Genomic DNA, 25,149 nt, shown 5'->3' with positions numbered 1-25,149 from the left:
TAAATGAGACCCATGCTGATTTGATAAGAAACACTGATCTGTCCTGTTCTGGAAAAACATGGACTGTGACCACCTGAGCCACTGCCTGAGGGAGAGTCTAGCATATGAAGGCTAGGAAAGGAAGACTAGATCACTCAGGCAGCTGGACCATGCCAAGTCAGACACAAAGAGGCAGAGCGGACTCTGCCACGGTAATGGAGCCTTGTGCTTTTGGTGTCGTTGGGAACTGTTCAGAGGGTAGCTGGTGGCAGCACCCTGCACTCTGTGCTGCAACTAGAGGCAGCCAGAGCACAAAGGCCTCCAGCACTCCCAGCAAGGTGCAGGCCAGCATGGCTGGAGGGGAGGCAAGAATGGGCAGCGAGGAAGGAAGGGGCCTATGGAGACAGAGGTAAACAAGCCTCATTAGTTTCCATTTTGGATCAGTTCCCTGATCCAGACCACAACTCTGCTGCCTGAATAGGAGCGCTGGCACAGGGCAGACAGTGAGATGGGTGCAGCATGGCAGGACTGCCTGTTTTGGTGGCACCATGGTGGCTGTACAACTGGCCTGAGGTGCAGAGGGGTCCCCAGGAATAAACTTGGGCACAGCAATATTTTGAAGATGTTTTGTTTGGGGGGAAGGTGAATGCAGCAATGATGTGAGGGTGAGGTGCTGCAGGCTCAGAGCAGAACTGAGTCAGATGCAGGTGTAGGACTGAGCGGGGGGCAGAGATGGACCCTCTGGTGGACATCCTTTCCCTGGCCCCAAGCCATGTTCCTCTGACTGGGTTTGGTGAGGGCGCCCCAGGCAGTGTTGCCCCAGAAGGGCGGGGAGGAGCTGCCTGACTTGTGGAGTCTGCCAGCCTAGCTCCAGAAAACAGGCAGGAGTGGGGAGGAGGAAAGGGGCTGCTGCCGCCGGAGCATGAGAGCTCACTTGGCAGTGCAGCTGGTTAACACTGCTGCCAAGACATCCTGGGGGAGAAGGAGACACCTCAGAAGTGACTCAACTGCTGCCCTTCTACCCAGCACCCCAGTCTTCCATGGCTTTGGGACTCAGTGCTTGAAAGCAAGGGATTGCCAAGAGGTTTCTGGGGCTCTTTGCAGCCCAGCTGAGTGCAGAGACACTTGGGGGAGCAGGTACACACAAAGTGCGTGCAGCCCAATTGCCATACTGCACATCCTGGCTGTAATGCTTGGCATGAGCTATTGGGCAGCACAGTCAGCCTGGTGGCAGTACCAAGCTTCACTGGTGCTAGTGTGGAGCTGTCTGCACCTAGCTCCTATGGGCAATGTGGAGAGGGGGGCTTTGACTAAGGCACTTATCCTTGCAGGAAGACAACCCATGGCACCTGAGTCCTCCTGCAGCCCTGGTGGAAGGACTGCTCCACTCAGGACTGCTTCTGCCATATGATTTCTCATGGAGCAGCTGCTCTGCAACCAACATGGCAGAGATGCACATCACACTGGGATTGTGTGCCACAACTCCCAGAGGGAAGCTCAAGGCTGGAGACGGCATCCAACGGGATGGAGTGCACTAAGAGCAGAGAGGTGATGTGCAGACTGTGCAGGGTCCACTTCCTTCTGCAAGAAGGCAATGCTGATGGTTTGCTCTGCAGGTCTTTTATGGGACGATCAGGGATGGGACATTTACTTGGAAGACAGGGGAGAGCAGAGTAGCCTCCTGCAGCTCCATCTGAGGGGCTCTGGAAACCAGCAGAAGGGGAACGAGTTCAACCTGCCTCTGGTGTTACATGGGTAAGACGCAGGAAGCCTGCGAAGCTGTCAAGCCCACCTGAGCCATGGGGCACCCTGAGTCCTTTCCACAGGCTGCTCCCTTCCTCCTCCCTCAGCACAGCCTCTCCTGGGCGGAGTGGCCGATTGCTCCTGCTTCACAGGGCCGAGCTACAGGCAGCTCAGAAGCCAAGTGATTTTTGCCCTTTGCAGTGATGAGGGCCGGCTCCCTGCCAGGAACTGGGTCCTAGAGAGTTTGAAGAGCTGGAGAGACTGTACCTAGAGCCACGGCTTTGTGCAAGCCCTAAGTGGGTGGGGTGGCAGTTGAACAGGCTATAAGTAGCATTAGGGAACTGAGTGAACTATGCAGGCTAGAGCAGAGGCAGGAGGAGCAGCATGGCAGGGCTTTGTGTCCACTCTGCTCTGGTCACTGGGGCCAATCGAGGAATTGGCCTGGGAATTGTCAAGCAGCTTCTGCAGCTGCCAAACCCTCCCAAGTGGCTCTTTGCAGCCTGCCGGGACCCCAAGGGAGAGCGAGCACAGGTGAGGCTCAGCGGAGCTGGCTTTGCTGGGGGACGGAAGCGCAGGGCAGCATGTGAGAAGATTTGTGAGGGCTCAGATGGGAAGCTGCAACCCTGCACCACAGCTGCCAGGGCACAGGGCAGCCCAGCTGGCATGGCCATGGGGCGAGCTGTGCCTGGGGTGTTCAGAGGGGCCAGGTCTCCTGGAGGACAGCAAGGGAGCTCTGACACAGTCTGGCACCCATCTCCTCAAGGGCTAGAGGGAAAGGGCTTGTGTCTGCAACAGGAGGGCAGAGAGTAAAGCAGTGGCACATGGTGTGGGCAGGAGGCACGGAGCCCTGTCTGACTGGAGCAGGGCATCCGGGGTAGGCTGCTGGGCATGGGGGAGTGCAGGGGCAGAGCAGGAGTGACAGTGGCTGTGCCTGGGACAGGCTGAGAGCTGCCCTCTGCCCAGGTGTCCCTGCCTCTCTGTGCCCATGTTGTCCCCTCTCTTGCAGGAGTTGCAGCATTTGGCCTCCAAGCACCCCAGCCTGGTCATCGTCCCGCTTGGTAGGTGCTCCTGCCTGTGCCCCAAGGGTGAGGGTCCCTTGCCCAAGCTCCCCTCCTTGCCTGGCACTGTCTTCTCCCACACACCCCAGCAGCCCAGCATGAGGAGGGAGCCATGCCAACAGCCCCAGCACATTGTGGGGGAAACAGGCTCGCTGCTGTCACTGCTGCCCACAGCCTGTCTGCAGCCATGCTGGGGCCCTGCCTTCCTGCCTGGCAGTGGCCCTGTGGCCCTGGGCTCCTCTCTCCTCTGGGGCTCTTTCTCCCAGGTGCCCTGATTCCTGTCCCGGCACGTCCCTGAGGGCAGACGGGGTTCCTGTCCCCTGGCATCCGGCGTGATAGGAGCCTTGGAGGGGAAGCGGGCGCTTACCTCCCCCTGTGCTGGCTCTGTAGAAGTCACCGACCCTGCCAGCATCCAGGCAGCTGCAGCCAGAGTCAGGGAGCACCTGAAGGACTCTGGGCTGAACCTCCTCATCAACAATGCTGGAATTGCAAAGTTGAGCTATTTAGATACCGAGACGCTGGCGGACATGTCCCAGGTGTATGCCACCAACACGATTGGGCCGCTGCTGGTGAGCCAGGTGAGGACCCCCATCTGTGGCTTTGCAGCTCATCCCCAGGGACCATCCCTTTCCCTCGGCTCCAGCTCCCCGAGCCGGGACATCCCAGGCAGGTGGGAAGGGCTGAAGGGAAGGGCCTGGTCTCTGCTCTGGTGCCCGATGGGCTCTTGTCCTGGCAAAGGGCCTTGCATTCTCCAGCTCAGATGGGGAGTGCAAGGAGCCATCGGCCAGTGCCAAGGAGGAGGAACCTGGTGGTCTGAGGCTGTGAGAGCAGGAATCTGCTCACTGATTTGGTGCTGATGTGACACGCTCTGGAAGGAGCAGGTCCTCTCTCCTGAACCACATCTGCACAGGCCCTTCATTCCTCTCCTTGCAGGCGTTCCTGCCCTTGCTGAAGAAGGCTGCCCAGGGAAGCCCAAGTTCTGAGCTGAGCTGCAGCAAGGCAGCCATCATCAACATGTCCAGCTATGGGGGCTCCATTAAGGAAGTACATTTATGGGATTTGGGGCAAAGTGTCTCATACCGCTGCAGCAAGGTATTGCCAGGCTGTGCTGGGCGTGAGCCCCCACATTTATTTTTCTCCAAAACCCCCTCCAAGCCCTCTTGTGACTCCCCTCCCTCCCTCCACCCCTCTCCACTTGCAACAGTTCTCGGGAGTCCCTTTCTCCCTGGAGACGCTCTAGCCCAGTTCCTGGCCCCATTCTTGGAGGGCTGTGCTGGGACCAGCCTTCAGCTGTGCTGGGTGTCTGTGCATGGAGACTGCAGCAGCACTGTGTGTCCTGGGGAGCTCTCCTCGCCTGCCCTCCTCTGCCCCTGCCTTGGGGTCTGCACATGTTCCCTTTGGGAGGGGACTTCTTTCCTCCTCACAGTGATCCCTGCGATGTCTCCCTGCAGGCTGCTCTGAACATGCTCACCAAGTGCCAGTCCTTGGGGTACCGGCAACACGGCATCCTCTGTGCTGCTCTCCACCCTGGCTGGGTGCAAACAGACATGGGGAACGTAGCAGGACATAAGGTAGGATTTTTTCTGGGGCAGGTCCAGAAGAACCTCATCGTTCAGGAACCCGGAGAGCCCTGTGTCCTGAACATCCTGAGACCTGCCGGGCTCCGGTGGAGCTGTCTGGACAATGCTCTGAGCTTGAGGCACAGGAGGGAAGGAGATGACAGACAGGGACTCTTCCTGTGAAGTGCTGGTGTCTCCTCACTTCACTCACCCCAGAGAGCCCTGAGCCCCAGGCTCAGGGAGACAGTGGCCCAAGCAGGAGCCAGGGCAGACCTTCAGAAGGCCTTGGGCACATGACCGTGTTTCTCCTGTGTCCCTGCAGCCTCCATTGACACTGGACGTGAGCGTACAAGGGATGCTGAACGTGCTCTGCTCCCTGTCCGAGAAGGACAATGGGACTTTCCTGGACTGGGAAGGGAAAGTAGTGCCATGGTGAGACACCAGCCCAGCGTCGTGCCGGGATCCTGGCAGCAGGTCCCTTTGCTGCTGCACTGTGCTGTGCCCATTTCCTCAATAAACCCGTGTTTCTAAGCAACAAGTAGCACTGTCTGGGCCTTCTTCTTCTTCTCCTATTAACTTTCATAGTTAGCATAAGGGTCTTTGCTTTTCCTTTGATAGAACTCCTCAGAATTTTTTCTGTGGCTAATGGAGCTGATTTAATCTGAACTTCAGATCTCTTCTGCCAGAGGGGCCTGGCCATCATCCTGTCAGGGAGGTGGCTCTAGTCTTAGCCCTGAGTGTAGGGGGTCTCATCCCCAAATGCTACATATTCCCTTATCTCTCATGCATCTTCCAGGAAAAAGAGCAGTGCTACAGGAGAGGAGTTTCATCTCGTCTCTCTCCAAGTGTCTCTGCTCATGTGTTCATACACTTACACTTTTCAGCGATGTGCCTGCATGAGGTCCAAGCCCTGCAGATTTCTCTATCAAGGCAGGCACTACAAGGGCAAACTTGAGGTTGTAGCTGGTACAGGGAAAACTGGAGAACCATTTGCAGGCTCATTAATGAGGAAATGATTTTGTTTATGAATTCCAAGGTTGGTAGCACTTCCTGGGGGACAAGCAGGTCTCCTGCAGTCTGTTATGTGGTTGGCCTACAGAAAGAGAGATTGCAATGCATGAAGCAGAGGCTGCCTCATGAGCGCTGGAGGGATTGAAGGAGAAGCAGGTCCCTTTGCTGCTGCACTGTGCTGTGCCCATTTCCTCAATAAACCCGTGTCCATGAGCAGCAGTGCTGCTGTGTCCGTCTGCACCTGCAACAGGACGTGTGTGGGGTGTGAACTTGCAGAAGGTAGCCCTCTTCCTGGGATGGACTGCTCATTGTTGTGTATAGCAGTGCTGCAAGCCAGCTCTCCTGACTCGTGGCTGTGCATGGGGATCCCCGTAAGTGTCAGCCTGCGGGTCCTGTGGGAGCATAACTGGGCTCTGGAAACATCCCCTCCAGGAGGCAAGGGAGCTGGGGGCTGGCTTCTCAGGCTGATGCCCATCTCTGAGGAGCTGGTCAGCCCAGGGGCAATGGGGCCCAGATGGGTGCTGAGGGAAGGCAGCACAGGGCTGGCAAACACCCCGAGCAGCCGTAGGGCTCACTTTCCCCCAGATAGCTGTGCTCAGGGGCCACGTAGACACCAGTCCGGCCTGGGATAGCTCAGTGGGGCTGGGGAGTCATGGGGACTCATGGGCCCTCTCCCCATGTGGGGCTGCAAAAGGTCTGTCCTACAGCAAACTGTCCTGCCTCCTGCATCCTCTCCCATGGGGCTGGAGCCTGCAGGGAACTGCTGGTCTTAGGCAGGACACACAAGGTACTCACACAGCCAAGGGGCAACGCGTGGAGAGCCAGGCTCCGGGCTCAGCCAGGTGCTACCATCCCATCAGGGAGCTCAGGGTGGCATGTCCTGTCCCTTCCTGGTCACTCTGCAGATGCAGCTCACCCAGGACATGGAGGCTGCTAGCTGAGGCGAGGGTGGGGGAACAGTGCCCACGGCATGCCCAGCTGGACAAAGCCCCTCAAGGGAACAGGGGAGCCCTAGCCTGGGGACGGTGACCCCCAGCCCCCGGGAGGGCAGGAGGGAGGCTCAGTGCGCGTGAGGCAGCCCGCTTCGGAGAGGGACTGAGCACGTGCCCCAGGCATTGCTGGCGCCACGCATGCCAAGAGAGGAGAAGGGCTCCCAGCACGTCCCTGGGCTGAGGGGGGCACCAGCCATTTGGGCTGTGGATGTGTGGGGCCATGACAGCTCAGCTGGGTCCTCGCACTTCCCCTGGGGCCAGCGGGCCCAGCTCCACAGCGACAGCCCAGGGCCAACTGGGCCTGGCCCCATGGTGATAGCACACAGCCAACATGGCCTGGCCCACAGTGACGGCCCAGGGCTGACAAGGCCTGGCCCCGTGGTGACAGCCTGGGGCCGACTGGCTCTGGCCCCACGGTGACAACATGGGGCTGATAGAGCCTGGCAACAGTCAGACCCCATGATGGCAATTGGGCTGCTGGGGCCTGGCCCCCTCTCCTGCCTGCAGGCTCCATTGCTCCCCAGAGATGCCTGAGCAGAGAGACACTTCCAGCTGCCGTTTCTGGCCCCTGGCCTGCACTGGGAGGGCAGCAAGAGGCACCCAGGTCCCGGGAAGGGCTGAGGGGCTGTGTGCCTGCCCCAAGGGGTGCTGCAAAGGGCTGCGGGCAGCAAGCTGGCACGGGAGCATGGGCAAGCGAAGGGCTGGCTGGGTACAGGCCTCTTCCCAGGCATCACTGCAGGGACAGGGCCTGGAGCAAGAGGTGATGGGGGACGCCCTGCCCCATGGCTGGGAGGGCCACTGCAGCGGGCCTCATGGGGGGCAGACACCTGCTGCTGGCAAACAGCAACCAGGATGGGGGAGCAGGAGCACACTGGGGAGGGGCACCGACTCCCAGGGACCGAGGGGACAGGGGCAAGGAGCTGGGGCATCATCACCCGGCACAAGCCCCATACTGGCAAAAGGCCGTGGATGCAGAGTCGGAGGAGAGAGGTGTCAGCTCCCGCCGTTTACAGAGGCAGGGGTACAAGGGCGCTGCAAGACTCTGCACATGGGGTGGGAAAGAAGGGAGAGAGCAGCTGACTCCCATGTCCTTCCCGTCTCCCTGGCAGCCTGGGTCCAGCAAAAGATGAGCAGCAGAGCGTGGGCACTGCAGCAGGTAGACGAGCAGGCAAGGGGGAGGCTGGCAGGGACAGCGGACGTGGGGCTCTGGCGCTGCTGCAGCTCCTGGCTGGCAGTCTGTCACCACGGCACGCTGTTTCCTTCCCAGTCGAGGAAGGCACTGGTGGTGTCCTGCGAGAGGCTGGCCAGCACGGTTAGGATGCCCCGTACACTGTTCTCCACAGTCAGAGGGGCCTGCAGAGGGGACAAGGGTGAAGGTCACTGCCGTGGACCAAGACTGGCACAGAAAGCAGCAGGGTCTGACCAGACTGGAGGATGCACAGCCTGGAGCACTGCTGCTCCCTTTTCCCCTAGCCGTAGCAGGGTAGGATGGTCGCGGGAGCCTTTTTCCTTTTTCCCACCTCTCTCAGGGCTCTGCTGGGCGGGACAGGGGCTGGCTATCCATGCACCTGGCACACCACAGCTTGCTGCCTGCTTGCGGCCAGCTCTGCCCCAGGAGATTGTCCTGGCAGCTGATGGCATCACACAACATCCTCTTGCGATACTCTTTCATCGTGGTACCACATCTGCTGCCGTGGCACAGCTACAGCCCTGTAATCACACCTGCAACTCTTCTGCCAAAGACAGCACATCTGTCATGGTATCTTGTCTGTCATGAAACACTTCTATCAGGGTAGCATGTACACTGCAATGGCAGATACAGCATGGTACCTCGTCTATCATGGGGGTTTCTACACTGGTGACATACCCATTACAATGGCACATCAGCCACAATCCCCCACGTCTCATAGCAGAGCTCTGCTGGGCGCTGCACACCTCTTGCAATAGCACATCTATCCTAGCATCTCATCATCATGAATCTTGTCCCTTAGGCTAGCACACCTATCCTCCTGGCACATCCCCAGGCTATCGTGATGCTCTTCTCCTGACATGTATCACAAATGGCATGTGTTCTGCAGCTTCCCATCTGTCACGGCATGCTGGCAGGAGGCCCACTTGGTGTGGCCTTGGCAACAGCTGGAAGCCCTTGTGCTGGATGCCCTGAGATGATCCAACTGATGTTGGGTCTCTGGGTAGCCTTTGTCATTTTCCCCACTTCCCTCCCTGCTATTCCTTCCTGGATCCAGTGTCGGCAGGACTGCCACGGCCTGTGGTCCCCCTCCTTGCCCCACCTGAGCGGCTCCAGACCCTCCACCTCTGCATGTGCAGAGACGCAGACTTCAGAGCTGCCCCTAGGGCTTCAGGACCTAAGTGCCACTGCCCTCCCTGAAAGGTGGGGTTACGGCAGCACACAGAGCAACAGGCGGACCCAGTCCTGCTGCCCCTTCCCTGCACAGCACAGTACCTTCTCTGTCCCCATGTCAGTCTTCACCCAGCCGGGATGGATCGCTGTGCACAAGATCCCCTTGTCTTTGGGCTCTGCGGCCATGCACCTTGTCATCATGTTCTGTGCAGCCTGGAAGAGGCACCGCCGTGCCAGCGTGACTCAGGGGAGTGGATGGATGCTGGGGTGCATGTAGGCGGGAGCGGGGGGATTTGCTAGCCAGGAGGTGTGTGTGGCTGGGAAATGGGACTTTGCCTCGCAGTAAAGCATTGGCACAACCAGCCCACAAGGCTCCATCCCAGATGCTGCTGGACCCAGGGCTGGCAGCCTCTGTGCTTGCCCTGGGAGAACCAGGCAGAGGCTGGATGTCTTGGGGCAGGTATGTGTGGGTGTCCCATGGGCTCCCCTCCGTGGCCACTGTGCACGGAGCCAGCAGAGCAGCCCCTGCACATCCTCTGGCACCTCATCTTGTTGCTGGCATGGCATGGTACATGGGGGCCTCCAGCACCCCAAGGTGCAGGCCCAGGACATCCCCTGACATGTCACCTTGCTGGAATGGTATAGGTACCTGGGGGCCCTCCTACACCCCGAGGTGCATCCCCAGCACGTCCCCTGGCACCTCACCTTGCTGGCACGGTATGGGTACATGGGGACCTCTAGCAATCCGATGCACAGCCCAATGGAGCATGTAGGCGGGAGGAGGGGGATTTGCTAGCCAGGAGGTGTGTGTGGCTGGGAAATGGGACTTTGCCCCGCAGTAAAGCATTGGCACAACCAGCCCACAAGGCTCCATCCCAGATGCTGCTGGACCCAGGGCTGGCAGCCTCTGTGCTTGCCCTGGAAGAACCAGGCAGAGGCTTAACCTCCTCATCAACAATGCTGGAATTGCAAAGTTGAGCTATTTAGATACTGAGACACTGGCGGACATGTCCCAGATGTATGCCACCAACACGATTGGGCCGCTGCTGGTGAGCCAGGTGAGGACCCCCATCTGTGGCTTTGCAGCTCATCCCCAGGGACCATCCCTTTCCCTCAGCTCCAGCTCCCCAAGCTGGGACATCCCAGGCAGGTGAGAAGGGCTGAAGGGAAGGGCCTGGTCTCTGATCTGGTGCTCAGTGGGCACCAGAGATCCATGGGCCAGTGCTTTGACTCTTGAATTGGTCTGTTGAGGACTAGAGTTTTGTCAGAAATACATAGCTGGGAAGGGAGAGAGATGGGAAGGGGATTAAAATGGCTCCTTTTGGTATCAGTGAGCCTCAGCTCAGTTCTATGTCTTTTTTCTTTGGTTTAGCTGGAATTTGTCCCTAAACCTATGCTGGCCTTCCATTTCTTAAGAGGACAGCTACTTTCTCTGAGGAGTTTTGGGCACAGTGCAAGACCTGAGACCCTCTTTCTAATCTCTCCTAAGGTAGAGCACTGTGAATACAAAACACAATAACCAGCACAATCTCTCTTGCCAGGAATTAAAGAGACTCATGGCCAGATGCCAGGATGTGGTGGTTCTGGGTATGTTGTCATGTCAGCATCTCCCCCTGTGAACAGGGAAGATGGATTGGACACCATGGGATGAGATTCTTCAGAGCCAGCACTACAAATCCCATGTTAACCTGTGCACTATGGAGCGTCACAGCCCATCCATCCTGTAGGGAATAAGGTAACTGAACTAAACCCCTTTTGTAATGTATCACACTTTGCACTTATGGAGCACCAACTACAATCAACAGCCTGAGTCAGCAACATCTCCTTTAAGGGCAACTCCTCAGAAGTGATGAAGAGAGAAGAGGACAAAAGAAAATCAGATGTCTCTGTCCACTCTGTTTCTGCCCAGTGTCACAGGGAAGCTGTGAGGAGGACAAACAATGGTTTGACGAACTGCAGAAGGGAATTTTCCCAAGATGAAAGGTGCTGTATGAAGTCTAGAGTGGGGCCCTGAGGGTGAAGCACAGAGTCAGTGACCAAGTCTTCCTCCTGGCTGAAGGAGAAGAGTTGATGGCTGAGTATGGAAACAAGGCCAATAAACCAGGCAACACAGCTGGAACACTCATTTTTGGCCCCACAGATTTCCCTATCCCAACAGCATAAAAATTGCCATCAAAGAAGTTGAGGAGCACTTCAAAGCATGTGGCTGAGTTTCCTAATAAAAATATTGGCACTGCATGGCTGAGTGCTGTGGAGGTGGAGAATACCAAGAACATGGCAGTTATATATATGATGAGCACCATCCGGCCCCTGCACGTGGTGAGGACAGAGCAGAGAAGAACTTCTTCCATAACTGAGAGGATTTGCCCATGCAATTGATCAGAGCAGCCTGGAAAGAACAAAATCCTGCATGTGCGTTTGGCTCTTTTTTTCATTCAGCTTCAGTCCATCAAGGTTTGAATTTTCTAATTCAGGGGAGTTTCGCTTCCATTCCAGACCTTTGTGGCAGTAATCTGCTTCCTTAGGGAAGGTAGAATCAGCTCAGGGCCTATGCTTCAGCAGTGCATTCCTGCTTGAAGCTACAGACCACATGCAGGGGCTGTGACATGCCAGGGCATATCCCCACACTCACAGCACAGAAAGTCCTGCAAGACTCAAGCTTACCAAGCATCAAAGCAGGTGGGTGCATACCTACAGTTGCTTAGGTATACTTGACAGCTTCTCTAGGGGACAGTTATAAAGTCTTGGCTCGAACACTAAGAAAAATTATAAGTCATCCACTAATGGGCAAAACCACTAGAAGGATGTGTTGTTTCCTCCAGGACAAGCATTAAATGAAACACATGGAACTAAGGATACACTTAAACCAATTGAAAGGCAATTTTAGCTCTGACTCCAGTTTGCCCATATATAAAGAGAAACTGAAGTGGAAGGCATGTCTGAACCCAAACTCTTGCCTTTATCTCTCTCTTTGCCCTGGAGCACTACACTGCAGCTTGCATTACTGGCCCTTGCCCAGATCTGGAGATCTGCATTTCCTACTGCCCCCCATAGCCTTCTCCTCTTGCATTTTGTGGAAGTGCTGGATGCCTAGTGCAACGCACCAGATAAATTTCAAGGAGAGCTGTATCCTACTCCTCTTGTGGTTTGGCTGGAAGGAGAACAGCTACCCAGAACCTAACAAACAGTCCGGTTGTTTGTATGTGGGTCCCATCACATACAGTGATGGTGAAGACTCACTTTGCCTATGCCCAACAGAGCAATCCACCTGCAATTGGCTGAGCTGCTTTCCACTCTGAGATACAGATAGTAGTGGTGTGATAATGGGAAATGAACTGTGCTTTATAAATGTGCTTCTGATCCTGAGCTTGTTGAAAGACTCCCACTAGCTGAAGGGGCCTTGGGTCAAACTAAAAATGCCAGAGGTTCTGAGGAATTCTCATTTATGGATTCTACAGTTGTCCAGCATATGAACATGCTCGTCCCTGCCCACTATGTGGAAATGTGAGCTAAACCATGTGTATCAGCAGAGTCTGAGGTCTGTTCCACATGGCAACCAAGAGACACAAGTTAGGAAGAGACGAAGCATGTGTTGAGGCTGTGTTGTGGCAGAAAGTGAAAAGGCCTAGTTGCGCCACCCTTCCTGATGGAACAATGCTACAATGGGTTGTTCCTCACTCCGCTGAGCTCCATGGATAACCCTGCTTGTGATGGAACATAGCAGCTCACCTTTCTATTTTATGGGGGTTAGTGGGTAGGCACCAAGTCCATCATCAGGGAGGGTTTGCCCCATTGACCCCTGACAGAGCCCTCCTCAGCAGCTCGGATCTTCCGGAAGAACAGTGAAATGAGCAGGGAGAAAGGAGAGATGGATCTCCTACTGAAAAAAGCCAGTCATCAACTCAGGTCATGCTGAACCTCAGCAGTGAGGTAGGCTGAGGTAGCCTTGACTGACCATTCTTGCCCTGCCTGAGTCCCCAAGTCTGGACAGCCTCTCCTTCTGAGCCCTGATATGGCACATTCTGTCTTCAGGGAATAGTATGGAGAGATGCTTGGAGGACAATTCTAAGAGATTCCATGATAGCTTGGACTTAGCTTTGTCTCTTGGAGTGAATCCCTCTCCCAGGTCTCTCTTGTGTATATACTGTACTTGGAGTGCAGATTCTCTATCCCAGTTCTTCTCTGCTGAGTCTTCTACTAGTTGTCTCCTGACACAGAGTATGCAGGCTTGCTGTTGGGATCATACCAGTTACTGAGAAGGGCAAGAAGAACTGATTTCTGTGTGGTAGCTCAGTGCGGAAGTTTTCATGTGGTAGGATGGTTTCTGAAGCTCTACTTTCCTGTGGCTGCTGCTACCTCTCTTTTCATCCCAGAAGCAAGAGATGCTATCTCACTTTTGACACCATTAATTAATTAGGCTAAGAGGAAGCATTTCAAAAGGAGTGTCAGGTACAGCCATGGACTTGTCTGAGGTGACCCAGCAGGGCCAAGGTGACCCCACATACTCAGTCCATGTGCTCTTCATAGCTCACACCAGCAGCACTGCTGGGTAGACAATAAAAGTTTGATGTTCTTGCATGCAAAAGAGCTTGCCAAAAAGGCAGAGTATATCTTGGTGTTGAGCGGAAGACCATTTCTCTGCTGAGGAAGGATATGGCTGAAGCAAACATTTTGTAAAGCACAAGTACCTTCCCAGGAGGGCTGGCGTGCAAACACCTCTCAAATTAAAAAAGCAGCTCAGGAACCAATGCGGCTTATTCACCATCCTCAAGGACAAACAGGGAAGGAAACACATTTTGGGTGCCTGCAATCTGAAGTAGCACATGGGTAGTGAGCATTTCAGGTCCTCTGTCATGAGCTGTTAGCTCAGAGTTTGTCACTACTTGAAGGAAACATTAAAAGAGCCTGGCAGTTCACTGGGCTTCAAAAAAATGGCATGGCAGGCTGAGTGCTATGTCCAAAGCAGTGCAGTGGCTGGAGAAGGAGAGGGAACAGAGAAGACTTGCTGGGGAAATCCAGCGTGGGGACCTGCCTGCAGCTGGGGAAGAGTGTCAGGCTGCAGGAGCACTCCAACATCAGTCAGAGGGACTCAGGCTCTGGCATCCTGCCAGATCCTTGACCTGTTGGCAATGCTCTTCCTAATGCAGCCCAGGATACTGTTGGCATTCTTGGCCACAAGGGCATATTGCTGGCCCACATTCAGCTCAGCGTCCACCAGGACTCCCAAGTCCTTCTCTGCGGGGCTGCTCTCCAGCAGGTCAGCCCCCAGCCTTTACTGGTGCATGAGGTTATTCCTCCCCAGGTGCAGGACTTTGCATTTCCCTTGCTGAACTTCATGAAGTTCTCCAGCCTGTGAGGTCCCTCTGAATGGCACCACAACTATCTCACGTATCAGCCACTCCTCCCAGTTTTGTGACATCTGCAGCGTTGCTGAGGGTGCATCATCCAGATCATTAATGAAGACATTAAACAGTACTGGCCCCAGTCTCAATCCTACTAATGACAGGCCGCCAGCTGGACTTGTGCTGCTGATAACAATCCTCTGAGTCCAGCAGTTCAGCCAGTTTTCAGTCCACCTCACTGATCATTTATCTAGCCTGCACTTCATCAGCTTGTCTGGGACGATGTTATGGGAGACAGCGTCAAAAGCCTTAATAAAGGTGAGATAAACAACACTGACTGCTCTCCTCTCATCCACCAAGCCAGTCATCTCATCATAGAAGGCTATCAAGTTGGTTGAGCATAATTTCCCCTTTGCACCTTCCAGTCCTTCACATGTCTGCAAACAGTATCCAGGATTTGTCACTCCATCACCTTCCCAGGGATCAAGGTGAGGCTGACTGGTCTGTAGTTCCCTCGGTCCTCCTTCTTGCCCTTCTTGCCAATAGGAGTGACATTTGCTTTCTCCCGGTCCTCAGGCACCTCTCCTGATCACCATGATCTTTCAAAGATAATCAAGAGTGTCTTCACAATGACATCAGCTAGCTCCCTCAGCACTCATGGGTGCATCCCATCAGGGCCCATGGACTCGTGTATGTCCACTTGTTTTCGGTGTTCCCTAACCTGATCCTCCTCCACCAAGGCTAAGTCTGAGGCAAAGAAAGCATTCAGTATTTTGGCCTTTTCGGTGTCCTTTTTCACTAGGCCCCTGTCCTGGAAGGCTATCGGGTTGGTCAAGCATGATTTCCCCTTCATAAATCCATGCTGACTACTACCTTCCTGTCCTTCATTTTTCTGGAAACTGTTTCCAGGATTAATTGCTCCATCACCTTCCCAGTCGACGCTGACCAGCCAGTAGTTCCCTGGATCCTCCTTCTTGCCTATCTTAGACAGGAGTGACATTTTCTCTCTTCCAGTCTTCAAGAACCTCTTTTGATTGTCAAGACCTCTCAGAGATAATCAACAGTAATCTTGGAATGACATTGACCAGTTCCCTCAGCGGTCATGGGTGCATCCCGTCAGGGCCTATGGACTTGTGTATGTCCAGTTTGTTTAAGTGTTCCCTAATCTGATCTGCCTCCACTGCGGGTAAGTCTACCTTGCCCTGGACTTTCCCATTGGTGTTAAAGACCTGGGGTTGTTGAAGGCTTGTCTTACCAGTAAAGAGTGAAGTGAAGAAGGCATTCAGTACCTTGACTCTCTCCATGTTCTTTGTGACTAGGTTCCCTTCCCATTCAGCAGCGGGCCCACATTTTCCCTAGTCTTCTTTTTGTTCCTTATGTACCTGTAGAAACTTTTCTTGTTGCCTTTCACACCCCCCTCCAGATTTAACTCTAGGTGGGCTTTGGCTTTCCAAAAACCATGCCTGAATACTTGGATGCAGTGTCTATATTCCTCCTGGGTCACCTGTCCCTGATTCCACCTCCTGTATGCTTTCTTGTTGTGTTTGAGTTTAATCAGGAGCTCCCTTTTCATCCATGCAGGCCTCCTGCCTCCCTGCTCATCGGGATGGACCATTCTTGAGATTGGAAGAGGTGATTCTTGAAAACTGACTAGCTCTCCTGGACCTCTCTTCTCTGCAGGATGGTCTCCTACAAGCTTCTTCCAAGAAGATCCCTGAACAGGCCAAAGTCTGTTCTCCGAAAGTCCGGAGCTGGGATCCCACTTTTTGCTTTTTTCACCTTCTCTCAAGATTCTGAACTCCACCATCTCAAGTTCACATCAGTAGAGGAATATCTGAAACATTTAACAAATACAATTCGTAAGATTTGTCATGTGATCAGTTCCTGCTGAGAAAAAGACGCTCCTGTTTTCCTGCAGCATGCTCAATTTGTACAGAGGAGATTAGTGATATTCGTTATAAAGGTGAAGCGGCGTTTCACAGATGGTGCAGGGAAACTCGCAGGGGGTGGGGAGTTGCCTTGGCCCATGTGTGGTATACAACAGGTAGGATTGTAATGTCATATTTATTCCCTTAGATATGTTCTCTACTTGGACAGATAGGTCATAGTATGGTTGCTCTAAAATTCTAAAGAGTCATCACAGGACCCCAAATGAAGGTGTAACACAGCAACAATGTTTCTTCTGTTTTACCAAAATCATCAAGGTACTGCAACAAAGCTATGTGGTCGAATACATGCTCGAATATCACATCCATATTTATTTTTCAGTTTTATGGCTCTACCTGTACCCAAACTTTGCACTTACAGCATCCATATTAGTTGTCTGCAGATTAGGTGGGTTTGGGAAGATTTCCAGGCATTGAGATCATCTGACACCAAGTGGCTCGAACCTATCCAAGGGATGAGTCTTAACCACCAGAACAAGGTGGAACATCCTTACTTCTGAACCACGTACAGGGTGTACTAGGGACCATGCAAGCTGACTGCGACCAAAATTCTGCCAGGGACTGTTCTAGTAGTTCTGCAGTATAGGCAACTGCATTCCCATGCTCAGGAATGTTCCTAGCATCATACAACTCCTCAGCGTATTTTTAACCTGTGGGTCTTGCCATCCTGAGCAACTCCTCCTTTTGGGAGCAGCTGACACGTATGTCAGCTGAAAACATTTTCGAAATCATTCCCTTAGGAGACTAAAAGGCCCTTCTGAACAGCTGTGGCATGGGTAAAATACTTATTCACTGTTCAAACACCCAGCATGACTAATTACTCTCCTGTAGAAATAAGATATTAGTGCCTAAAACTCCTGGTAGTTAATAAGATCTTTGTTCTATTCCCAGAGAAAGCTGGTGGGACCTGCCTGTTAACTCCTAGCTGTAAACAATTCCTTAGTTAACTGTGTGATGACTAAGCATTTGGCTGTTGATTTGCATGCCATGCTCAGGGACTGGGACACAGAACTGAGGCAGGGGCTGCATATACAGTCCTCCTGCAGCCATACATGTTGGTCTCATTGCACAGTTTCTGTATCATTAGAGCTCATAATGAGCAATCTGATCCTCTAACATGGCTTGGAGATCCAGCATTTTCAGAGATGACTCTATAGTCTCACTGGCTTTAGGCAGGTGGAATCAATGGCCTGTGCAGAGCATGTAGTCTGGAGCCTGAACTCTGTGTCTCTGTGGTGATGGCAGACTTCAACATTCAGAGTGTCCTGGTGACCAGATACAATTGTGGAATCAGCCTGGGGCTGTTGAAGTGATTTCTTGAGCTACCAGCCCCTTCAGAGTGGATCTTTTCCACTTGCAGGGAGCCAGATGGGTCACAAGGAGAGGTGAGCATGTGGGAAGGGTTTTGCTTTTGTAAGAGTGAACATCCCAAGGAGGCCTGCATGGCTTGGGCAGTGGACTCCCTACAGTGCAAGCTGTGAGCATGGAGCTGGAAACTGGGAGGAAGCAGGACCTGCTGCAGCATATTAATGAGGCTAAAAAAGACCAAGCTGAAGGACTGATAGCAGAGTCCAGTGCAATGGATCACCCAGCCCAGGGAGCAGAGAAGCAGCAAAGTATGCTCATGTTTTAGTACAAGGTATTGTTTTCCTCCATTTCTTGTGGCCTTATGGGACCCAGATAGGGTGTGAAGGTAGCCCTTTACAGCTTTTGAGAAGGGTAGGAAGTCACTCCTGCTTTCACACAACCGCTGGTGTTGGCACTGGAACTAGAGGTTTTGGGACCCATTCCCTGCACAACTCAGCACAGAAAAACCTCCTCAAGGTACCTCCTGCAGCTCCTTTGCTAGTGGGGACTGCTGAGAACTGGCTGATCCTCCAGCCTTCCCATCCCACAGCTCCAGCTGGCAGCTACGGGGAGACCAATGCCAGGTCCCCACCTATATGTCGATGATTTCCTAATCTACAAAAATTTTCTTGTCAGGAATTAAAGGAGCTAGCTGCCATGTACCAGAACATGGTCATGCTGCAGCTGGGTATATGGCTATTTTGGCACCTGCCCCTCCAGACTGCAGATGTTTTGGGAGGAAAATATGGAGCTGGGTGGAAAATATGATGCTTTCTTGTGTGTGCTGCATGTACCTGTGCCAGGTAGACCATCCTTCCCCCTTGTCCTGAAGCAGATGCAGCAGGGAAGAAAGAATTGCCCCAGGATTTTGCAGATGCCACCCAAGGCTGGTGGTGGATGGGCTCCTTTGGGGCCAGGAGCGGATGTTCCCTAACTTGAACTTCAGGTTTCTCTTAGGACAGGGACTGGGATTCCATTGCTCAGGCTCAGAGACCTGTTATGACAGGCACTGCAGAGGCTGGGGTAATAAAGAATGACCTGTTTCAAAGAGCTCTCTGTTCCTGTGCTAGGCAGCATTACAAATGTTGGGGCAGAAGTGGGAGAGGAAAACAAGCAAGGAATGGAGGTGAAAAAGCCATCATCTTGGCTTGTAGTAAATGCCTACCAAGGGAAGATGATTGACAAATACAATAGCACAGGTTGGTTTGTGGAGGAGTTTTAAGGTGGAAAGGATTATTTTAATGAATTTTAATGGGAAATTGTCCCTAGGATTGCTAGAAGTGGTGGGGTGCTGGGAGAGAGCAGGGAGAGGATTTTTGAGGACACGTGCTCTACTGGAGATTAAGGCTACCTTCCTTCTGGTGAAGTTGCATTGGCAGCCTGATAGCTAGCAGGACTAAAAGAAAAGGCAGTCTTGACGCATAGATGATGCTCTGCAATGTCATGCAGTATCTCGACAGATGTCACTGACCCCAACAGCATAAAAGCTGCAGCCAAGAGAGTTGAGGAGCATGTTAGAGGGTGCAGACTGAACCTATTAATAAACAATGCTGGCATCATGCAGAACAGCGCACTGGAGGTGGACAACACAGAGAATGCATTGCTTAGACACCCGACCAACACAACTAGGCCCCTGCAAGTGAGCCAGCTAAGGATTCTCCAGAGAATCTGGAGATTCACAGTACTGTCATGTACTGAGCAGAGGTAGCTCGGCTGGGAATCTAAGGCATGGGGTGGTTAGGGGGCCTTTTTATGATTCTGGAAATGACTCATTTTTAGGACCCCAAGGTTCAGATTTTCTGATCCAAAAGCTGCAGAATTGTTCCCAGCTGCTGTCTGAACCAAAGACTCAGGCCAGAGGCCATGGTCTCTGCTTTTCTCTTCTCTTGAGATATTAGGACAGCATCAAGAGTACAATCCAACTGAGGGACACACTCTAGGCATTCCTGCACTTTCTGAAGAAGGCTGCCCAGGGGAACCAGCAGAGAGGGCTGAGCTCCTGAAAAGCTGCCACTGTCAACATGGCCAGCTTAGCTGGTTCTCTAGAAGTAGTTGGTTTCTGGGACTTTCATCAAAATCCTGGTTATTGCTTCAGCAAGATACCATGTAGGACTGGGATACAGGTGACTATCCCGTACCACCTCCCTTCCTGCTCTTAGCCAGCAGTCAGAGCTGTTACTTCACTGCGAAGCTCATGCTCAAGCAGCAACTGTGCATGGAAACATGGCAGCAGCATCACAGGCCTGCTCGCTCTGCTGGAGCTGGGGAGGGGGCCAGGCATTGGCTTAATGTGGGCCCCTCACTTCTCCCAGGTTACTGATTGTTATTGATTGTTATTGATATCTGTGTAACACAAAGCTGTGAGCCATAGTAGTGGGGCTGTTGATTTCCTCCATTCTGTCATCTTTGATGATCCAGGGTGGCCTGTGATCCTAGGGAGAGCTCTGGCCAGAGCTAACAGCTGGGTTTGTCCACTGTTTTCTTTACTGTTCCTGCACTCTAAGGCTCAAGCTAGGCTGTTCAGGGAGTTAGAGTCTTCCTTGGTCCACCTTACTAATGGTGCAGTAGTTTTCTCTGGTGACGGACACTGGAGCTGCTCTGCAACTCTACAGCGCTGCTGCATATGGGCCGTACAATTCCCACACTGGCTGGGCACCTCCTCTCCCCACAGACCTGCCCTTCTTCTTCTCCTCTGGCAGGGCTGTGTGTGAGGCAGGGGCCAAGCCCTCTACCATAGGACTTTGCCTATGCTTATGGTGTGTTTTGTCTGCAGGCTGCTCTCAACATGCTTACCATTTGCCTGGCCTTAGAGTACAAGGATTATGGGATTATCTGCACCTGTGTACAGCCTGGCTGGGTGAAAATCAGAATGAAAACAGAGCAGGTGGGTTTCCTGAACATTTTCAACAATGCAAATGAGAACTTTGGCTAGAAACACGTATCAGCAACTTTGACGTTATTCCTAGAGCAAGCACTGCACACCCAGGAAATACAGCCAGAACTTTGCATAGTTTTGCTAACAGGACCTGACTTGTTAATCCAGTTTAGCATGACATTGTCACTGAATTCTGTTTTTATTATTGAACTTCTCTTGCATAAAGCCAATACACGCCCAAGCCTGGTAAGGTGTTCCAAAAAAGCGGCTGCAATGTGAAAAACCACACAATTTCTTTAAACCCGTAGGTGAACTCTGATGTCTACAAACTGGTGCCCCCATCTGCTTTCTCCAAAGCCACCCAGATGCCATGGCCTGTTTCTAACCTTAATGTCCCTTTACAGAAACCTGCTCCCTGCCACACCTCCTCCTGTCATTGCAACACCATGGCACATGCTGGGCCAGGGTCCCCACCTGCCAGCATGTGTTGCTAGACTTTCCTGAAAGGTCCTTGGCTACAGGAGCAGGACTCCCTGAAGTCCTGCCCTTAGGACTTTTCTGTGCTACATGTGACTGAGGAGGGGCTAGCAGCTCAGTGACAGTAGCTATCAATTCAGTGGTGGCATGCAAGGAACACACTGTTTCCTCAAAGGTGGAAGAGTCATTGATGTTTTAGGACAAAGGCACAGCTTTGGCTCAGATTCTGTGTAAAGATAGGAGTTTTGAGGATGCTGCCTTTCATTGTAGACCTGCAGTAGTGTGGGAAGTCCCAGTGTAACACAAATGTGGTTCTCTGCCTCACATCTCTAAGAACATAAGGTGCCAAGCAAAGAGCTCTTCCTTGTGGTTAATATATTTGATTCGGCATATGCAGGTTTTGTCTTCCCTAAGAGCCTTTCTTTTCTTCTGCAGGCCCCCCCAGACTGCAAAGGAAAGCACTCAAGGCCTGGTCAAGGTGATTTCCATGCTCACTGAGAAGGATAATGTCTCCTTCATTGGCTGGCATAGAAGTAGAGCCTCTTGGTGAGAAACCAGCTTGCCAAGATTTGGCTGGAAACAAACCCTGCCACACAGTGGAACCCATGACCAGTAAACATATCAGCTGAGTTCCCAAGTTTTTCTTGGTCTTTTCTTCTGCCTTTTGAGTTTCATTACTTGGGAAGTGCAGATAATCCCTATACACTACTGCTCATCCAGCCAGGGCTAAACACATGACACCTTGGGTTGGAAAGGGGAAAAGAAAATAACAGGCTGCTGAGCACATGTGCATGTATGTGTGTTTGCATGCAGGCGAGTGTCTTAGCAAAAGAGTCAGATCATGCACGGTTCCTTCACACAATGAGCAGGGCTGTCCTCCACACATTGTCAGGATATGTTTCATTAAGGCTGAACAAACCAAGCCACACAGCCTTCCTCTGCCACATCCCAGCCTGCGGGCCAATGCAGTTTGCTCTCCTCATGACAGCGTGACTGCCTTTCTAGGCTTTTACTCTTTGCATGCCTAACAGAAGACAGGGCAGACCCTGACCCCGTTGCGATGATGTCGGGAACCTTGGGCTCCTTCTCTATTATTTGGCTGATCCCTGAGGTGGCAGAGGAAATGGAGCAGGAGGTTCAGGCTGAGCTAAGCCATTAAACAGCTTCTGAGGGACTGGGGCTCAGTGGACTCACATAGCTATGTCTGGCTGACCATGCTGTCCTTCTCCTTCACCAGAACCCTTTCCCAGAACACACTAGTTGCAGCGAAAAGCCTGCAGTCAATCAGAAGTAGAAAGTGGCCAGTAAATGAGGAGTGAGGAACTACACTAGCCCTCTTCAGCCTAAGAAAGGGACAACTAGGGAAAATGGGCTAGAGGTTATAGAATCAACAATGTAAGGAGCAGGCAAGTAGAGAAGCACTTTTCCTGCTCTCTACCATCTTCCAAGAGATTATGGGTACCATGTTCCAGAGATACTGGAACATCTGCTGCAGATGCTTGAAGATACATGCCCTTCACACTTTGTAAACTGGTGAAAATGTATTGTAAAGATGCCATGGGCTTTCTGTAAAGGAGTGAAAGCAGTCTAAGCCTCATGATTTTCCCAAGACCACTAAAGCAACTGAGCATGGGCAGAAATAAGACCCAGCTTGCTACATCTCTGTCCAGTGTTATAACTGCTACGGGGCATGCCAATAACTCAATCAGGACAAGAGCATCTAATGGGACACTGAAGTCTGATACTGTACAGGGAGTGAGCTATTAGGCTCTTCCAATAGCTGTTCTGCACCAGGATCAGGATGCCTGTGCCTTATGGCCCGAAAGTCTAAATATGTTGGCCAGATCATCTCCTCCTTGGCATCAAGAAAGCTGACATTTTATTTAGAAATATCCTATCAATCTGAACATGCAAAATCCAGCTTGCAAAGATGACGTTTCCTTCAGAAACTGCTGTCATTCACCTTTGCAAGGACTCCACTGCCTCGGCTCCTGACACAGTGCTGCAAAGGCATATTTTGGCTTTCCTTGCCCAAAATGACCACGTGCTTCAGAAGAAATGATGGTTGTGACAGTGGTTAAGAAACTGAAGGATGAGGTGAATCTGAGATGGAGAAGGTGGATAGTACTGAGGGAACTCTGTGAAATTTCAGCTGTTGTAATACTTTCACTTTGATCAGCTTGAAATAGGCTGTCAGGCCTTTGAAATTCTCAAAAATTACCTTAGGGTGTCCAAGGGGATATTTTTTTGTTGTTGATGATGATGGTAGAGATACTAGTAAAAGCATAGTAATGATTTTGTTTTCATTGGGGGCTGTTTTGTGATAGACAGACAGTATCTGTCCTGCCACCAAAAAGAGCATCTCTGGGGCAGTGGTGTAGGCAGTCTGGTTCTGGCTAAGAACTTTCCGAGCTCTCCATCTGATTTTGTCATAGTGGCCCATTTGTACTCCTATACTGATGTGATGTTAAAGTCCGCTCTCTTCAGGTGGTCCACCTTTTGCTGTGTTGTATAAAATAAATACCCAAAAGTATCCGCAGCAAGAGTGCCCCAGTCTTTTTCATATTAGTATTTGATACAGCTGTGGGAAAAACATGCTAAATTTGAAAACTGTCGACACCCTGTCGATGACTGTGTAGCCATCCAAGAAGGTGACCCCACTTGATATTCACCATCTTGTAATGCAACGTGGATTTGAATGAGCAATTTAATAGAGAGGGTTGACTGTCTCTTTTCTCCTGTTATAATCATGCAGGGAGAGGTGTGCTACACCACTGGGTTTAAGAAACACAAACCAGTACATGGCTAGGCAAGCAGAGGCTTGTGTAGTATACTGAAAGGGCTATAGAGTGATCCACCTTCACATTTTCGTCACCCACTTTCTCATAGAGGGTGCAATGTGTCATCCCCATAATCTCCTTACTCTACGATCTGCTGGTTTGTCTCAGAATTTTCACATCTTGTTGGCAATAGTGACTCAGCTCTTTCTGCAGGCCAGAGTTTTCTGATTAGCCAAGATCTGCTTTTTCTCCTCGAGCATCGTGTTGTCCACTCCATAATATTAAGGTTGTGGAAGAGGGCCTGTGTAATTTCGATTTTCAGCAGTGTTAAAAAAATATGGAAAAAAAAAAAAACCTTTGCAAATCTTGAATCCAAATGCTTGGGAAAGGCTGCTAGGTTTCACAAGCAAAGCATCTGAGGAGCCTATGAAACATACTCAGACTGGGGACACCTATACATGAGTTTACAACCTTGGATAATTAATTGCACCTCCATTTTTTCTTACAGAAGTTGACCAACAACAAAGTGGCCATGGTAGTCTTTGGTGTTACATGCTATGAAGTTATAGCCCTGAAACTTAGTGTCCGTAGACAACCAAGAAAAGTCCAGAAGATATTTGTCCTCTTTAAAATTCCATTTTCCTTCAGCTTTCCATTTCATCCCTTCTTCATCCCACAGTGATTCTACTACTAACTCTCAAGGAAAAATGTAATTTGGACAGGTGTCCCATTTCTGGCAGACATTTAATGTCATAGAAAACAGTCCTTTCTTGTTTACAATTTTCTGATTATGAGCATGAAAACATTGGTGCTTATTTACATTTAAGATCTGTCTGTAGCACATGCTGCATTTCCTGCCTTTAGACATGTGAGGTTTTTCCACACAGGCTTTTCACTTCTTACATAGAATCATGGACAATCAGTCTGTTTTCAATATTCAGGTTTTAATACTTGTGATGCTGTAAACCTTCTCCAGCTCTGCACAGGATCTGCAGTCAGGGCACTTTATTTCATGCACAATCTGCACAATATCTGCAAAATACATCTGAAAGGGGAATTGCATCCTTACCATTCAGGCATAGTGGATATTGTGTTTCTCATCTTTCTTGATTGCTTTGTGCTGGCCACCTACACTCCTAGGCAGATGAGGGGTACTGGGGAAACAACTGTGCCTGGCCAATCACTGTATTCTCTCTTAAAAACACAAACCACCAGTTAGGTTATGTGATAAAAAGCTTGTCTTTACACACACAAAGGGCCACAGAGGAACAATGGCAGGTAGAGAACCTGAATAATACCCTGGCCTAGCTGCTCCCAGGCCCATCACAGGAGAGTGATCAGCCCATAAAAGGCTCCTGCCAACATATGAAGGAGCACAGAGGAGCAGTGGCAGGCAAGGGAACCCCAATAACCCAGTCAGAGAAATACTCCTGCTTCAGCCCCCCTGGACCGTCCCCAGAGAGCATCAGCCCTGTGGGCCAGAGGTGACACCTATTGTGATGAGTCAATGGGAAGCACCTTCCAGACTGAGGGAGGTTATTGCCTGGGGGTATGGGACACGTTACAGGGTGGAGGAGAAGAGCATTTTGGGATTGCACAAGGCTTACTATAGCATGTTTAGGGAAGGAACCAAATGCAGAGAAAGGGAGGGATCAGCATGGTCTGGGGAGGAACAAGT

General features: G+C 51.7%; 1 protein-coding gene across 1 annotated transcript; it reads left to right on the top strand.

Annotated features, from left to right (window-relative positions):
- The first annotated feature begins 2,075 nt into the window (after positions 1-2,075).
- On the top strand, positions 2,076-4,880 carry LOC135329743 (C-signal-like). The gene is made up of 6 exons (XM_064519301.1): positions 2,076-2,253; positions 2,729-2,780; positions 3,171-3,358; positions 3,714-3,872; positions 4,232-4,351; positions 4,662-4,880. Exons 1-6 carry the CDS (start codon positions 2,107-2,109, stop codon positions 4,773-4,775), a joined length of 780 nt encoding a protein of 259 aa, XP_064375371.1. The 5' UTR covers positions 2,076-2,106; the 3' UTR covers positions 4,776-4,880.
- Positions 4,881-25,149: the final 20,269 nt, after the last annotated feature.

This window comes from Dromaius novaehollandiae, chromosome 13 (assembly GCF_036370855.1).
Source record: "Dromaius novaehollandiae isolate bDroNov1 chromosome 13, bDroNov1.hap1, whole genome shotgun sequence".
Classification (NCBI taxonomy): domain Eukaryota; kingdom Metazoa; phylum Chordata; class Aves; order Casuariiformes; family Dromaiidae; genus Dromaius; species Dromaius novaehollandiae.
This window is presented reverse-complemented; position numbering and strand designations above follow the sequence as displayed.